Raw genomic sequence first — 18,236 nt, forward strand, 5'->3', positions numbered from 1 at the left:
GAGTGCATTATTTTTTGCTAACAGCAGCCATGGCAGTTTTGACATTATCTCTACAATAAGCAATAAAACAAAGATAGGCGTCTACAGATAACTAAAAGGCACGCTGCCCAATACGTTAATATTTTAAGTCAATTGCTTTTGACTTGGTTTTCTCAACTAAAGGTGTTTTAGAAGAGCCGTTTTCATATTTTCAGCTCTGTGTGAATCCCTGACGCGACATGGTGAATGAGGCAGGATAGATCCCACAACTTCAGCTAAAAGAGCCAGAGCTGCCTTTGCTTCTCAGCTTTTCATTTGTTAAGGTTCTGCTCTCATTGCTCCCTGTGTCCCTTGTAAAGACTAAAAGCAAGAAGTAGTGAAAAAAAGAAGGAACACTGAGTACAGGAAGGATTTTATGTGAAACTCACCCGATCGTCAGGTCTCACACACGTCATGTTAAAATTTTAAGTGGCTTACTGAGAATTTTTTTAAATAAATCATTTTTGGGGTATTCCTGGGAACATTTCTTCACTAAGAGCAGATCAGCAAATATGGCTTTTTATGGTTAAAGGAGTTTTTAATAAGATGCAAAGTGTACGTTTTAAAGGACTGTTTAGAGAACACAGGGGAACATACCTGATGATTGTCTCCTTGGAGGAAAGAGAAGAAGTTCAACTCTGGAAATAAAGCACAAGCAGAGTCCGTGTTAAACACGTGTGGAAACGAGCAGGTGGTAGACGCTAACGTGAACATGTCTGGGCTGAACGGGAAGACGGAGGGAAAAACAAGACAACCAAAGAACCAAAGAAAGGTAAAAAGACTGAGGGAAGGACACATAAGGAAAGCAGAAAGAAAATAAGGAACGGAGGAAGGAAGGACACAACAAAGGAAGGACACACATAAGGAAAGCAGAAAGAAAACAAGGAACGGAGGAAGGAAGGACACAACACAGGAAGGACACACATAAGGAAAGCAGAAAGAAAACAAGGAACGGAGGAAGGAAGGACACAACACAGGAAGGACACAAATAAGGAAAGCAGAAAGAAAACAAGGAACGGAGGAAGGAAGGACACAACACAGGAAGGACACAAATAAGGAAAGCAGAAAGAAAACAAGGAACGGAGAAAGGAAGGACACAAATAAGGAAAGCAGAAAGAAAACAAGGAACGGAGGAAGGAAAGACACAACACAGAAAGGACACAAATAAGGAAAGAAGAAAGAATGAGAGCGAGGGAGGAAAGCAGGAAGAAAGGACATGAGGAAGCGAGGAAGGACACAGGGGACAATAAACCAAGAGAAGGATTTAAGGGAGAGATAAAGGCAGGAGTAATGAACAGTCTGTACTGTCTTGTTTTGGGCTTAGTGTAGAGCCTTTACTCTTCTGCTTTATAAACCCAGCGCACCGCTAGGTGGCGCTGCAGCCAGCCGCCCATCCAGGCTGGCGCGCTGCCTTTAACGCAGGTTTGTGGGATGTGTGTCTGTGTGCGTTTACCTGACAGGTCGTTGGGGGCGTGGTAGTAGGGTCTGTAGTCCTGGATGAGCGGGGGGACCGGGGGGATGTAGCTGGTGTCCATGGCTGGCATGCTGGGGGTGCGGCTCACAGGAGAGGCCTGGTGATGGAGGTTCAGCACCCTGCAGGGCGAGTGTACAGGCAAACACGAGCGGGTCAGAGCACTCGCTGCATTTGTAATCAACCTGTGACGTCATGTCAGGTCTGTCGGTAACACTGGACTCATTAAAGCCAAAGGAAGCGGCAGACACTCTCAGATCTGATAAATATTAATCCTGCAGGAAATGCAGCTGTTAAAAGATGCAGCCGGAGGTGAGAGTAACTCTTTAATAACAAATCTAGATTTGTTTGTTAAATTAAAATGTGGCAAATCCTTCAGCATCCTAAAGGGGTTAGTCCACCATTTAACTTTATTTTCAGATTTCATCCCTGCTGAGTTAAGATGTGTTAAGCAGGAAGCTTCAGGCATTTCCTGGTTAGCCCACACGTGTGAAATGTAGCCCAGCCGTCCACAGGGGGGCGCTAAACAGAGCTTTAGCTTCGCTTTTAATCAAATTGACTGTTTAATGCAAGACTTCAGAGGTTGCCTCACCCTTTGTTAATGACGGGCGGCGAGGTGGGGGACAGGGATGGACACGCTCTTTTAACCGGAGGAGGCAGTGCTGGAGCAGGAGCAGGAGCAGGAGCAGGAGGAGGCGGCGGGGGGGAGTCTGGTTCTTCTTCGTCCGAGGAGCTGTCGAGTGTCAGGTCGATCACTTCCACTTTTTTGCTGTTGCTGCTGTCGCTGTGGCTGGAGGACGAGGACCTGTGCTGATCTGAGCTCTCAGATGTCCGACAGGAGCCTGCGGGGACGCAGACGCCTCAGTTTGAGATGTGGCAACACTTAAAAACCCTTTTCTAAAGCGCAGAAACTAATCTCCTCCGCTGTCAATGAATCACAAAGCGTGCGTTACTATAGAGTTTATCCAGAGGCAATGAGACTGATGCAACCAGATGAGCAATACAAGTTAACACTTATCTGTCTTCACATCAACTTTTCATTCCCCACTGACTTGTTTTCAGCCTCCTCTCCACCCTTTGATGTAAAATCTGCCCTTCTGCTTCCCCGTCCCACAAAACTCACCGTCCAGCCCGTTATTAAGGGAGGCTGACGAGACCTCCTGCACTTCCTTCTTAGACCTCATGGGGGCCCAGCTGCCATCCTCCTTGAACTGGATCTCATCACAGTCTGAGCAGCTGTTGAGGATCTCTACAAAAAGTCTGGAAGCAAACACGCAGATAAAAGGCACAAGGTTACTTTTCAACTCGCCACAAGTAATTTCTATCTATGAGGAATTTAAACATCAAATACTGCTTGTATCAGAAAGGCTCGGCCAGACATTCATCAATTTATCAATTAGATCTGAACAAGCTGTGCATAATTTTAAACCATCCTTTATGTCTATATATCTGAAACCCAGGCGACCAGATGTTCTTGTAATTGGAAGAGACATTTATCAATATTTCTCCATGCTTCCTGACTTTTAAACTGTTTCCACTGGAGTTCACCTGCTTGTTAAAACAAAAAAACTTCCTTGACAATATATATATATATATATATATATATATATATATTTTACAAAGTTTGCTTAAAAATGAAGGAAAATGGACAAACGGAGGACAAAATGGAAGCACTGGGCCTGAAAACAACAGTAGATCAAAAATATCTAAAATATTCTCCTTACACCCCCTTCCTTAAATTTATTTAATTAGGTTTTCCTCACCAAAATGTTCTTCTTTCCTTATTGAGGACTTTTCTGATTGGTGGAGGGTTGGTTGTTGAGGAAAATACAGCAGAGGAGTGTAAAGCCATAACAGACATTGACCCTGGCGAAATTTAACTTAAATTCAAATGTAAAACAGAAGCATTTTAGATATGTTCATCACTTAATCCGTTGTGCATCTCTAAGCAGGTTTATGACCAAATGCTTTTTCTTTTTCCGTTCTTCCACTCTTGAGTCCTTTTTATACTAAAAAAAAAACAAAAAAAAAACTCCTGCAAAACATTTTTCTGGTCAAGTACTGCAATAAAATGCTGGTAAAATCTGTTGAAGTCTAAAGAAAAACACTGAAACACCTCCAGAAAGCCTGAAGCCAAAATAACACAAGAGAATATGGGCCTTTGGAAGCAAAATATACATAAAGTAAGACCGTGAACATCATAAAACAAACAGGTTACCTGCAGTTTTGTCTGACTTACCCATCGATAATGAGATGCTCATAAGGGGCCTTCTTGTCACAGACAGGACAAACCCAGGTGGGCTTCTTCTCATTCATCTGAATGTAAAGCGTGGCGTCGAAGCACTGCAGATGGGAGCACGTCAGCGCCCTGCACGGGATCATCAGCCGCATCTTCCCCAGCTGCACGGTCGGGTCAGCACGCCAACCCCAGAGAGGAAACACGAAGCGGGGATTAACGCTCAATTGCACTCAGAAGCGCCATAAACATGCTACAACTATGACAATGCAGGATATTTCTTAGGGAGAGCTATGTGGACAAATGCATGTTGGCATGACTACATTTTTTTAGACAACACTGAACTTCTGAGGAGCAGGAATGAGGATTACCGGGCAGAGCAGTGACACGCGCAGGCTGGTTGTGGCTATTTCACTGTCAGGGTCCGCTGTGAGCTTCTCTTTGACTGAAGAAGAGAGGAAACGGGAAAAACAGCACTGGTCAGTGAATTCAGGAGCTCCACATGATTCGTCCAATGCATTAGAAAACATCCGCAAGGGTTTAAAGCAACAAGCTTCTTTACCGATAGAAGTCAGAGGACGTTTTAAATTACACTAAAGCTCTGGGTTTAAATACCGCATACAAGTTGGGCTTTAGGGAAAAGCTAAGATGTTTGAACCGTTTTTTTCCGTAACCAATTATTTTTGGCACCTACATCAAACTGACTTGATGATTTTTTTTTTTCCTGAATAAATGAGCCCATGAAGCTGGAGACGGTGGTAGTGAATAAACCTGGGGAGAAAAACACCTCTGCATCGACTGCAGAGTCGTGTCAAACAATATTGGTTCTCACGCTCTGAACGATGAAAAGATAAACATCATTAAATCATTTTCAAATTAATTACACACCGTGTTCATGTTGTGGTTAAATAAAGAAGCTGGACCTGAGTTTTTTTAATTATGTTTCTCCAATATTTTCCCTTTTTGCAACCAATGTGAAAAGGAGCATAAGAAGCTCCTGATTATTAAGTGAATTTGCAACACATTAGGAAAATTATTGGGTAACCATTTTTTTAATCGACATGGCTTAAAAAAAAATCTGAGCACTATTAAACCAAATGTAAAAAGATGCAATTCAACCTGGCAAAAAGTGCATAAATGCAACAAAGCTGTAGAAAATATACAGCAGCTCTCTAAAAGTGTGACCACATCTGTTAAAATGCCAGGAGTTGAACTTAATCAAACCATTAAACTATTTCAAAGCTTTTCACACATTTAAGGTGCAAATTCAGCAGAAAAATAATAATATCACCCAGCTTGTCAAATAACCCAGCTCCACCTTCAAGAAAGGTGACCCCACAGCATCATGCTGCTCCCACATTTGAAGGGTTTTGAAGGTTCGTCTTTTGATCATTAAAATATTTTTAATAGATGATTTTTTTAATCTTTCGATTCCACATCTGCGCACTATTACCAAGCAAATGCATTAAACCTGACATTTTAATGGGTGGGCACGATTTCAGATTGAGTTGATCTATGTATTGGATTAGAAAGACATCAGAAAACTGTCAGAGCTAAGAGTTTATAAGCGGGTTCCCAGCTAATTAAAATCGTCTCGCACAAATAATGATGAAGCAGACACAGAAGAACAGCATCTCATGTAAGTGTTCTTCCAAACTGAATTTCTTCTTTCAAATCCTACAGACAAACTACAGAAACGGCTCCGTGAACAACACTGCTGTAAACTTGTTGTGTTGTTACTACTTTTGATTCAATAAAGACATTAGATTGTTGGCAGCTCCTTTTTTTCCCCCCAGAGCTGAGGGTAGATTTTAATCAGGCCAGTTTTAGCCCTAAAGCGTTGCGGCTTATTGGATCAGTTGATCTGTAAAGATGGAGGCCGGCGGTTCTTACTGAGAGCTCTGGAGTGGTCCGGGTTTCTGATGCCTTTTGCCCGCAGTCTTTGCAGCAGCACAGTGGAGGACTGCTGCTTCACCAAGTAAACCGCCATGGAGTAACTCTGGGGACACAAACCGAGGCACAAGATCACGTCACAGTGAGAAAAGTGACGCTTTACTCCAACAACAAAACAAAAAGAAAAGTAAAGAAGCATGGGTGACAGTCGACGGCCCTAATTTAATATTAACAAGCACTTTATTGGTGGCTTGATCAATACTTTATTTGTTAGTTTGTATCCATTAAATGAAATTCAAAATTACCATTATAAATTACATTTACAAAATCAAACAAACAAAAAAAACTTAAAATTTTTTTTTTGGTAAATGAACAACAACAGCAACAACCAAAAAACACTAAAAGAAGTAACAATGGTATGATTTGGCAGATCTTTTGAAAATTTGCCCAATTTCCTTTAATGAATTCCACTGCCATGCCTCGTTAATGTATAATCTTAATATCAGATTGATTTGCACCCAAGTTTTGAATAAAAGATTTCGGAATTAAACCATTTTAATTTCTGATATTATTTTTATGCAGTAAAACAACCACTTTTGTGGGTCATTGTAAGTTTCAATTTACGGTGAACTGAAACTCCCAATTGCTTAGTGAAAGTAATCGCAAATAAAAAATATAAAAAGTAAAAGAAAAAAAGAGCCAACGCTCTTGTTCATTGGTTGCTTGCAACACATCTCTGCAGTTAGGCTGGTAATCCTTTCCTAGGACTGGACTGGACACAGATTCAACTTAAACTGTTTTATTCATTTATTTATTTATATATTTATATATATATATATATATATATATATATATATATATATATATATATATATATATATATATATATATAATTTTTGTATGTGTTAATTTCATTGTCTGAAGTAAATTTTTCATTCATTCATTCATTCTTATTTCCCTCCTTTTTGGTCTTCTCTACTTTCCTTCCTTGTGTCCTTCCCTTCTTCCTTCACCTTGTCCATGGAAAACTTTTTTTTTCTCTTCTTTTTAACAGTTTTGACTTTTTTTTTTTAGCTCAAACGGGAAGGATTTTAAGCCAGGTGAAAATAATTGGACTTAAAAGCTGCTTGGATCTGAACAGGGTCATAAGTCTGCAACATCTCAGAATGTATTTTCAGAGGGGCTTTCATGAAAACTGGGATTTTACAAACTCTGGTAACTCACACACAAACCGCCTTTGTGGGTGTCAAACTAAACTTTTAGCTTTAATCATAGCCAAAACATGTGTTGAGTTGGTGATGCCTTTATTATCGATAGAAACACTGGAGCAGCAAATTTTAGAAAAGAGTCTAAAACTTCACCCACAGCTAGCAGAGCTACATTCATAACTTATGACGCGTTCAAATGAACAATGTTGTTGTTGACCAAATTACCTAAAAAGCAAGAGTATATTTTATATATTTTAAACAAATACAGAGGAAATATCATTTTAGTTTAGATGTCATACGTTTCTAACACAATTTGTTCAAATTTAAGATACTGTGTTTTTCTGCAGGCGCTGAGAAAGAACAGACGGGTTTAGGCCCTACCCTTCCAATCTCTGCAGTCCACGAGACCACGATGGTGTTTGGGACTGTGGTGGACAATCGGACAAGTGAGGTAATGTTGATCGGCCGGCTCGGCCGCTTAGGCTCTACGCCGTTTTTGGTTGGAGGGAGATAGCCCTGAAAATCAGAAAGAAGCATAAGACTCACAGTAAATCTCATCAAATGTTCACGTTCTCAGACGGCGAGTCCAGCAGGACTCCTCACCGGCAAGTTGCAAGGCTTCCCGTTGACTTTGACACAGAGATTGGGAGGGAAATGGTCTTCCTGAGGACAGCTTGTCTCCGACAGGCAAAACCGGAGCTGAACCTGAACTGAGAAGTCACATTTGGTCCCCGAGATGTCCCTTTGAGGAAAGGTAGGGATCATTAAACCATTATGGCCTCATACGTTTGCTGTTCAGCAGCAGTGCAACAGTAAGGGCTGCTCTTACATGGAGCTGCTGATCTGCTGGACCTGCTGCGGCGTCAACGCGAAGGCGAAACACGTCTCCTGAAACCGCTGGCTGTTGTCTGACGCTGCAGAGAAACAGAAACAGGGAGAGAAGAAACCTTTATTAGTATACGGCAAATGTATTTCAAAAGTGACAACGCACAACTAAATGCATAAAGGTCCCCAATTTATGCCGTGAATTACAACTTCTAGCTCATTCTCATCTACAGTCACTAGGCAGACCTCGATAAGAAAAGAAAGCTTGAGAATCAAAATAAGGAAGTGATTAAAATCTAAAAAAGAAACATAATCCAGCAGCATTGTTACTTACGGATGTTTTATCTAACACAACTGTAAGATCCACAACAACACTTTGTTTTTAAAGCCTACTAATCAATGAGAGAACTTTAACTAGTATTAAAGTTGGATTTAATGGACCTAAAAGATTTGTAGATATTTATAGCAGGAAGGTGTGCTTTATTATACCTGTAATATTCAGAGAGATCTAATCAAAATCAGTGGGTGAGTTTGAACAAAGCCACATAAAGGAGGTGGAGCCAAACCATTTCAGATTTTTAAAAACAAGACATAAATAAGGTTCTGTTAATCTAATATCCTACATGGGTGATACTGCATTGGCTTTTTGTCCAGAATGAAAAAAAGAAAAAAAGTCTATTTAAGGAGTCAAGAGGTCCTGATGCAGCAACGCCAGGCTGCCCCCTGCTGGTGACACGGTAAATCTAAATCCACCTTATTTATAGAGCACATCTAAAAAAAGACATCAGACTAAATCCGGGCGTGCAGAAATAACTTGGCAGCGCCTAAAGCCTAAACCGCTTTAAAATATTTTTTGTCATATTTTCTGTAAACATTTCTTGAAGTTTAGATTTGAATTTTTTTTCATTATATTATACATCATATCAGCCTGGCCTATTGAATCCTGCCTTTGATAAAATGATGGCAAATTACTCATAGATGTGTGACCTTTTTCTTCTGCTCATAAAAACAAAAATATAAATATCAGAAAACTGCTGTGCTGAAAGAAAAAGAAAAGGGAGAGAGGAGATGTTTGTGCACAGCGGAGTAATGGCGTTATCTTTCTTACAGGTCCATCTCAGAGGCAGTGGAAAGACTTGCTAACGAGCGCCTGGATGTCAGAGAGAGACCTCACACTGAGGTGAGGATAAAAACCGGCTCTATTTATAGGCCCACCCACAGGTGGCGGAAATAACCGGTGCTCCTAACCCCGGCCAGCAGCAGGTTCCTGAAGTTAGAGAGTAAGTTTGTGTGGGAGGTTCTCAAGGAACAAAGAGCTGTTCTGCCTTTAAATATAATTACAAAACTGAACTGAAGTCAAAGCTAAAAACGGCCATATTTAGCTTTTTGGATATTATAGGAGCGTTGTCTGAACATTAAAGCCTCTTCAGAGGTCGAAGGTTTGGAGATATTGTCTCAGAGGCCGTTCATGATATCCCTGATTTGATTTCTGGGTTCTGCTTCCTTAAACTTCACTCAGATGATTCATGATTATCTAAAGCAGAAGTTCCCAGACACCCTGGGGGGGTCATGACACGATTTGATGCTGATGTGCTAGAACCATTTAGCATTCCTTTATATGTGAAACCGATACTAAAGTATAACCTTACAAGATGCTCCACATTCCTCATTTTAACACAGGGGGAAGGCTGCAGTTTTATGTGAGAGTTTTTATAAAAATGCTACTTTATTCTCGTAATTTTACATCTTCAGTCTCGTACATTACTAAAAAAAAAAAAAAATTGAAATAAAATTCCACCCGCCAAAAGGGAGTCATCAGTCTAGTGGCACGGTTATTTTGGGCGTTGCAGGCTGAAATGTTTGGTGACTGTGGATGTAGAGGCTGCTTTAGTACATTATAAAGTAAAAATATTACGCTTGGGCTACAATGTTTTACAACCGTTTGGGTCTGTGTAAAGATAAGGCTTAAAGAGAAAGGAGCTAAATGGAGGCCTTTCAGCCATGTGTAGCAGCTGATCTGTCAAAAGGTGGTTAAAGAAAAAAAAAAACACACACTTTTGTTACCCGCTAACATGTTAGCACTTGTTTTAAATTTAATTATAAACACGTTGCTTATTTCAGGGCACATTTGTGATGGAATGACGTCTTAATGAATCACTCAGATATGTCAAAAACAGTTCCGCAGCTTATCTCATCAATATTGTCTTTATACAATAATATTTGGTGTATATTAATATTTAGGGTCATGGAAACTCTTCATGCCAATGCTAAATGTGGACCTTTACGCTCACGTTGAGCGCATGTCTTTAAATAACAAGCGGGCAACTTTACTTCCAGTTTTGAAATCACTTCCCAAACGTTCATCTCCTTTGGTGGCTTTTAACACAGTGCGTTTCATTTTTCCCCATAAACTAGCTCTTTTGTTAATGTTCTACTTTTTATTTAGTCTTTCTGAGTTGAGAGCTAAAGCACGCTGGTTAACATGAAGTCATTTTAAATGTATTTTATAAAAGAAGTGCTATAATGAGCTTATGTTGTCACTGCAATACTCCGCAATAATGTCGCAGCTGAATATTTCACTAACATGATGCAGCCCTGAATTTAAATGAGTAAAATATTGATCTATTCATCAATTTTCTGCACCTCGCATGCTACTGCTGGTGTCTATCTGCAGCAGTCAGTTTGCAGGGGGAGGGGGAGGGGGGGGGGGTGCACCCTGATCAGGTCGCCAGCCCGTCACAGCTAGACACAGGACAGGCAAGCACACATTCCCATCTAAAGACGACTTAGCGAGGCAAGTACACCTAACCTTAGGAGGAAGCTGGAGTACATGGAGAAACTCACATGTGCACAGCAACAACATGCAGTCTCCACTCAGAACGTCCCTGACTGGGATTTGAACCGACGGCCTTCTTGCTGCGAGGCAACTGCGTTAAGAACCGCACCATGCAGGACACGGCACAAAGCATTTAAAAAAAACTAACTTTAAATCTTTACAGTTCTGGATCCTACATCAAACAACTCACCTTTCACGTCAGGATCAGGGACACAGAGACGGTGTACCAAACATTCATACGCATCATTTAATTGTGCTTAATCTAACATGATTTCCTAGTTTTACAAGTCTTCAGACAGGAAAGTTTCTTTTCTGGAGAAAAGGACTTTGAAAACTCGAAATTTATGCATTATTTTTAAAATACTGCACGCACCAAAACAATGACTTGATCCCGTATGCTTTTTATATATATATATATATATATATATATATATATATATATATATATATATATATATATATATATACACACACACACATACATATATATATATATTTATTTTTTTTCTTTGGGGGGGGATTTTTCTGTGGCACTAGTGGCTCTTTTATCAGAGGAAGGCTGAGAGAGGGGGACGACCTGCTGCAAAGGACCATGGGCCGGAGTCGAACCTGGTCACCACGTCGAGGACTAAGGCCTCCGTACACACACCGTGCGCGCTACCCATGTGCCACCAGCTCGTACACTTCTTAACACCATTACTTTTCATGATAAATATTATTTATATTTTTAAACAAACCTGAACCTTTAATAAGTGAAAAGCAGTGCAGAGAATCTGAAACTGCATGGCCACGCACAGAAACACAAACCCTCAGTAGGATCAGGTCCATGCCTGTAATCTGTTCCCGTGTAGGCGGTGAGGGGGCTGACGGCTATACTTCCTGTGGAGGATCTAACAGACCTATCCTGTTCCTCCAATCATCAGCCTGGCAAGAAGTAATTCATTTTCTCAGTAATGACCCATCTCACCTCCCACTGTTAATCATTTGCATGCGGCGCATTTAACTTTACATCCACGACGCTCGGTGTCCTCCGAGCTGCAGCCTGCGCACGGCAGAACAAACGCGAAGCACGAGTGTGCTTTCGAACAACAGCCCTCCCTCCTCTCCTCTCCGGGCACACGGGGTTATAAATAGAAAGCTCGCTCGCTCCCTCACTCTCTCTCACTCTCCAATCACTCTGAAACTCACCCTCTTGTCTGTGATAGTGGTTTGTTTCTAGTGTTTCGATGTGCATGGTCAGGAGAGCCAAGATGGACTCCTTCATCCCCAGAGAAGCTCAGACACCGGCTGATTTGGGATGGAAATGTAATGTTTGATGTAATCTGAAAGGCTGCGGTGTTTTTTTTACACGCAGAGAAGAGTAGAAGTTTTAAAAACTGAACTGGAACCACGAGGCTGGTCCTCTTCCATTATTATTTATGGTTAAACAGGCGATGCCGTGGTTATTCTTCATCCTGCTAAAACAAAGTTCGCCCAGAGAGCGCTCGTTTCCTTAAAAGGAAACAAAATCTAAGCGCCAAGAGTCCGAGCGTAGGATCATCTTTCTCGGGTAAATATGAACTAGTACCAGCGTCCGGTCAACTTAGCCTGACATAAACACCAGAAACAAGGAGGCCTTTTGAGTCCGAGGACAGGATAATACGGCGTCCAGCTGCTCTGAAGCTCATTAATGAAGAGCGCTCAGGTCCCTGTTTATAGGAGGATGACATGAATAACCACACAGGATGGCGGGAAGCAGTGAAGGAACAGCCGCGTTTAAAATCCGTCATCCTTTGGTCTGATAACCGGGCCGAAGAGACTCTTTGATGTGGCACGTGCCTTCTCCTCTCCTCGTTGTTTCACTCTAACAAACTGCTTTTAACATTTAAGTTATACAGAAGGCAGAGATTATTTCTGTCCACAGCATAACCTGTGCCCCTCATCTCTGCCTTTACTTAATGTCTCTACAGCGCATAACCCACGATTCATACACACCTTTTTCATCTGTCCATTTCTCCATTTGGTTTTTCACTACTTATGCAAGCCTGGAAAAAATCTGATTCCAAACTTTTCCAGACTGACCAGCAGATTCAGTGGTGCTTAGATCAGGAAGCCACGCTCCAAATTTAACCGTGGCTCAGGTGGCCGTCGGCCGAGCAAAGCCACAGACGCTAATATCAGACACCAGAGACAATTCCTACCTGGCTCATTATTAATGTACTGTTTCCTTTTCTCTAGTTCACGTGTTGCTCGTGTAAAAGAAGCAGCAGAGCACCAGCTGTGAGATCTAGATTTTCTGTGTTTGAATCCATTAGGTGCTCTAGTTTAGGGGTCTGCAACCTTTAAAAGTCAAAGAGCCATTCCCCCCCCCAGTCCATTTAAATAAAACATGACTGGTACACACCCATTTAAAAAAAATATATATTTTTCAATAAATTTACAATGGGAAATTTCTTGTAATAAAAAAACCTCAATTGACACCTTTGCAGAAAGTTATATTTTCTTCTGTGGGATGTAGATTTTTGATGCAAAAAAAAGAAAAAAAAGAAAAAAAGATCTGGTAATGTTTTACTGGGTCTTTTTGTGTAATTTTGTTGTGGAAATCCAACGCAACTATTTCATGAAAAAACTGAAAAACTGCTAAAAAACAACAACAACAAAACAGCATATGTTGTTATTTTATTGATATTTAAATTCATACGTTTGTTTTTCTTTTTATTAAGTGTCACTGTGGAAGGTCCAAAGAGTTTGTGGCCCCGGAGCCTTATGTTGCAGACTCCTGCTGTAGATCTTAAATAGTGAACAGGATAAATCTAAGGGTACAGGCTTGCCTCATGCCTCCTAATTCAGAGCAGCTTCTCTTTGCAGGCAGCAGCGTTCACATCAAGAGCTCCATCTTTTATTTAAAGCCTATTGCTATGATGTGACTAAATGTCATGAAAATAATTTCCCCAAAGTATCTAATTTTCTTCTCTCAGTGATGAAGTTAATAACTGAGCAGAAATGCAATTACTTGTTCAATGGCACTAATAACGGTTAACATATTAAATCATTGCACGTTATTCTGGCTACACAATCGGACCGACACTCAGGCCAACGCATCAGAAACCTATGCTCTGTGGTTTCTCCTCTTCTTCTAGAAATTGTTGCTGGGAGGATTCTTGTCCTCGGGGTTTTCTGTCTAGTGTTACAGACAAAGCTGCTTCTGTGAAACAACAGCTGGGAACCAGACTAGTTTCCCAGCTCTGATGCGTTAAAGCCTCTGTTTTAGTAAATGTTTAAACCGGTCCGTTATAGTCTGTGTTTCTTTAGAGAACACCAGAGTGGAAAAACAGCGACATTTGCTTTGCTAGACCTGCAGACCAGTTAATAAATACAGTTTGTTAACACACTCTAATTGTAGCTGATATTTCTGATTATTTATGAGCGGTGTTGCAAATGGAGTAACACACTGTGTTAAAACTGGGTTACTGATAATATTGAAATAACCCGACAGTCTTAATGAACTGAAGCAAACAACTTCCAAAGCAGTCGTATAGATCCAGGTATAATGTGAAACAGCGGGAAAAAAAAGAGAGCAAGCGATCCTGTGTTGTTCTAGTAAGAATCAGGGCTCTCGTTTATGAAGTTTGTGTATAGACATGAGCCCCGTTTACAATACCCTTGTTAAACCGAACCATGCCGAGCTCGGACTGAGCTTGGATCAGTTAAATGTGCCTAGCTTGGTTCTGATGACCATTTACACATCATGCTAGCACGGTTCCTCGCCTCCTAGTGACGATCTACAGTACTACTGCTCTCTAGGATTGAAGGAGGGACTCAAGCAAATCAAAATGGCGGCGCCCGTAACATTTAGGCAGTTATGTTTGGTGATACGTCGTTGTTTACGGAGAGTCAGGCGAAGACGGCAATTTTTGGTGAATTTACTTGACGGAGTCGGCTTTTGGGAAGTGGATAAGACAAACGAACATCTAATCAGGGCTTACAGACACAGGAAACAAGAACAGACGTTGCGGTCCATCACACTGCTAAGCAGAATCATCACTGGAAATCTTTTTATCCATGTTGAGGCTCAGTGTTTTTGTTGTTTTAGTCTTAGCATGCGTTCACACTAAGAAGAGCACCTTCACCGGGTTTTGGATCACTGTCAAGCTGCACTTTTAGAGACAGACCAGTCCAGGTGGACAATGTTACACCAGAACAACTGCTGCTTGTTTGGGTCCCGATCAAAAGACGCCACCCCAGTATAAGCAGCCATCGAGTACGGCAAGTCGTTTCAATTTTAATAAGAAGTGCACCTGTCTCCATTTCCTGTTTGAACTATACTGTAGATATCTGAAATCTAAATGTCTCCTTGAAAGGATTTGCAGCCATTTCTTCTAAATATGAAATTTTCTTTAACTTTTGCATGGATGTAGCTGGAGGTCCAGTAAACATGCTATCATTTGTCCAAGGTGAAATCACGACTGAGATTGCTTAAATGTTCACTGTGGATACCTGAATACCCAACATGTGCATTTTCATGTGAAATATTTTCCCTAGCTATTAAATGTTCACATATCTTGCCATACCCAAGGCAGTTAGCCATTAGCAGGTTGGTCTGTATGCATGAGCCAAAGGCAGCAGTCCAGAAACAGAAATGGAGGAGAGACTACGACATGAAGCCGAGGTTACAAGCAGAGGTCTGTGAATCAGACGTATGGGAGGTGTCACTTCCTCTCTTTGGTTCGATGGAAGGTCCTTTTACTTCTGCACTGGAAAAGGAACTGCACCCGGGTTCACCGATTTCAGGCGGTCAGAGTTCACTTGTTTGGTTCCCACCAGCCAATATAAGATGAAACGGACTGTGGTCCACATGAGAAACAGCTCTGGTGTGAAAGTGAGCCTACAGTAACCAATCTACAAGCAAAACAAACTAATTATGTACGCAGTCTGAGACCCCTGGTGTACTGGCCGCTGCCCGATGTTTTATACTGTCAAATTAGTATTATTTAAACCCTTGCAAGCCTGTGTGAATTGTTTGGTAAGTGCATGGGTTGGATTTTTCACACATCTGCGAAGCATTTATTGGCACGAATTGTAGTGATCAAACTTTTAAAACCTTGGGGCAAGTCTGTGTCGGAGGAGGCTTTGCTCGGCATGAATGTGCATAAACCGAGTAAGAATGTCTTAAATAATTAGAACGGATAATAAAATGTGGTATTTCAGCTTAGGCTTGGTCTCATCTGTTACATCACAGTGACACTTTGTGACTTTGTGGTTTACTGTACATCAACTCGTGTGAACTACACAACGCTTCTCTGTGAGAACAAGTAGCGAGCCGTTTGCAAGCTGGCTTGTGGCTACGGGAGCGAACTTGTTTGAAACAATTGAGTTTTGTAACGATCTAAGAAGCACAAACTTAGAAAGTTAGAGCACCAGGCTTTATTCTGCCTTCAAGAGAAGTTGTCTGAGCTGAACTTGAGGGAATGTGCTCGGCTGTATGGCCCGTCCTCAGCACAAAGCCCAGCTGGAGTTTATTAACTTGTTAGTGGCTTTGCTACTTATTCTCTGCACCACAGGCGCAAACACACAAAGGCTGCCGTGCATCGCGCACCAACACAAGATAAAACAACATTCACATGCAGAACAAAGGCAGACATTCTTTTTGTGTCAGTCAAAAGCGAAACTCTGACGCTGGAAGGGATCTACAACAAAAGGTCAGATCTGGATGCTTCGCCTACACTTCAGCACAATGACAGCTAAACATCGTTCCACAAACGTTGCCTACTGCCCCTCCGACAGCAGTAATTACCTTCATTATCTGCATATGAATGTTGTAAAGTAAGAGAAACTGACGGGGCTCGATTAGACATAGGAGCACTACGGCTGGCATTTAAGTTTTCTGGGCTGTGAGCTTCTCCTGCAAACTCCATCACAGAGAGTCGCCAGCATTTCTAAATGCCTTTAGGCCATGGCTTCAAAAAAAAACAAAACACACACACCAACAACATTTTATCCTTAGCCCAAACAATGGACCTCAAATAAGTCAGTAGGAGAAAATAACTAATTATATATATTTAGGGATGGACGATAATTCAATGACAATGTATATCGATCAATAGACCTGTGGTTTAATAAAATAAAAAGGGTCTATAAAAAGTTCAATAGAAGAACAGTTTTCCTTCCTTTTGCATTCTAGCCTATCATGGAGGTTAATACTGCAGTCATTACATCCTCCCAACCAATCATAAACCCAGGAACGCTCCGCCCGCTTCACATAGTTCAGAGCGCACATGTTCTTTTTTTCTTTTCTAAAAACTTGCAGTTTGGTAAAAAAGATGTTTGAAATAAGGGCTGAGTTAGTTTTCAGTGTTTGTGTTCTTTATATCAAAATAGGTAATTAAGCAACAGCATAAAATGTTCAGGGCTGCACTGTTTTGAATTTTTTGATAATTATCGATCAACATGATTTCCATTTCATCAATACGGTTCTTCTCTATATTGTCCAGCCCTAATATATATATATATATATATATATATATATATATATATATATATATATATATATATATATATATTTTTTTTTTTTTTTTTCTTTTTCTTTTTTTTTTCTTTTAGATGGACTAAATGACCAGAGCTGCAAATGTTTACAGTTTTTTAAAAGGTTGAATCTGTTGAATCAAACATGTCGTGCGGCTGATGATGAACCAACTCAGACAGAATGATGCAGGTTTAATAGGCCCCGAGGCTCTGAGCGATGAAAGCCATTTACAACAGGCTGTTTACAACTGAATGCAGCCAAGGCTCTTTTTGTTGATGTTCATTTGCTGTGGGAAGGCTGAGCTGTTTACAGTGAAGGAAGATTTTAGCTGGATGAGGGTCACACAGGGGTCAGAGTATGAGCTGGTAAATATCAGGTTATGTTCTCACACAGAGCAAAGTGGTCAAAGGCTGCAGTCTGCAGATATAAGCAGAAACAAATAACCACCAGGGCATCCTGAATAAAGTGCAGACAGCAGAGAACAAAACCACATGGACTCTGTACATATTGCCAGGTTTAATTGATGTAAAAAAAAAAACCTAGGGTTTTAAAAAGCTATTCAAAACATTTTACCCATTTAATGCAGCATATATCCTATAATAATCACAATAAACCTGTTAGCTTAATTTGTCTTAAACTAGTTGCAATAGTGTACACACCACTGAGCTATATAATACACTGGAGTGCTAATCACCGTCTGTTTGAACGAGTCGCTTTGAAGCCACCAGCCGCCATATTGGTACTCCCTATTTCCCCCCCAGTAACTTGGGAATATGTGCGCTACAGCATTGAATAACGAGGATTTTCTCATGTTCAGGGGGGGCTTAAGACTTTTAAAATGTCAAATGCCATATACTTTTATGTTATGTTCTAAAAATATCAAGTACTGAGAAAGCCATGTGCTGAAATATTTTGCATTTTATTCATTTAAATATATATGTTTAACATTTATAAATATATAAATAACAATATACAAAAACATATATTTACATATGTGTATACATATATACATATATACATATACACATACTTATATATACATATATATTTATTTAATATGAATAACATGTAAAATATTTTAGCATCTAATTTCCTAGTAGTTAATAGTGTTAGTACATCCACTGACTGTAAAATTTCCTGTGAAACGTTTTCACACAGCCAGAAAACTGCTTGTTGTTGCAACCAAATCCTATGGGATTCTGTGAGAGTAGGGAGTAGCAAGATGGCGGCCAGTGACTTCAGTTTTT

At 40.6% G+C, this 18,236-nt stretch overlaps 1 protein-coding gene across 1 annotated transcript in view; it reads right to left on the reverse strand.

Moving 5' to 3' along the window:
- Positions 1-18,236, reverse strand: part of LOC105936352 (E3 SUMO-protein ligase PIAS1) — an 80,515-nt gene that overhangs the window by 5,979 nt on the left and 56,300 nt on the right. Inside the window, exons 3-12 of the mRNA XM_036136198.1 lie at positions 7,656-7,740; positions 7,430-7,568; positions 7,208-7,342; positions 5,619-5,724; positions 4,097-4,170; positions 3,729-3,889; positions 2,613-2,749; positions 2,082-2,331; positions 1,472-1,611; positions 616-656 (exon numbers count right to left, since the gene is read on the reverse strand). Coding sequence (XP_035992091.1) covers positions 616-656; positions 1,472-1,611; positions 2,082-2,331; positions 2,613-2,749; positions 3,729-3,889; positions 4,097-4,170; positions 5,619-5,724; positions 7,208-7,342; positions 7,430-7,568; positions 7,656-7,740 — 1,268 coding nt within the window. The remainder of the gene's footprint in view (positions 1-615; positions 657-1,471; positions 1,612-2,081; positions 2,332-2,612; positions 2,750-3,728; positions 3,890-4,096; positions 4,171-5,618; positions 5,725-7,207; positions 7,343-7,429; positions 7,569-7,655; positions 7,741-18,236) is intronic.

The sequence above is a fragment of the Fundulus heteroclitus genome, chromosome 4 (genome assembly GCF_011125445.2).
Source record: "Fundulus heteroclitus isolate FHET01 chromosome 4, MU-UCD_Fhet_4.1, whole genome shotgun sequence".
In the NCBI taxonomy this organism is placed as follows: Eukaryota; Metazoa; Chordata; class Actinopteri; order Cyprinodontiformes; family Fundulidae; genus Fundulus; species Fundulus heteroclitus.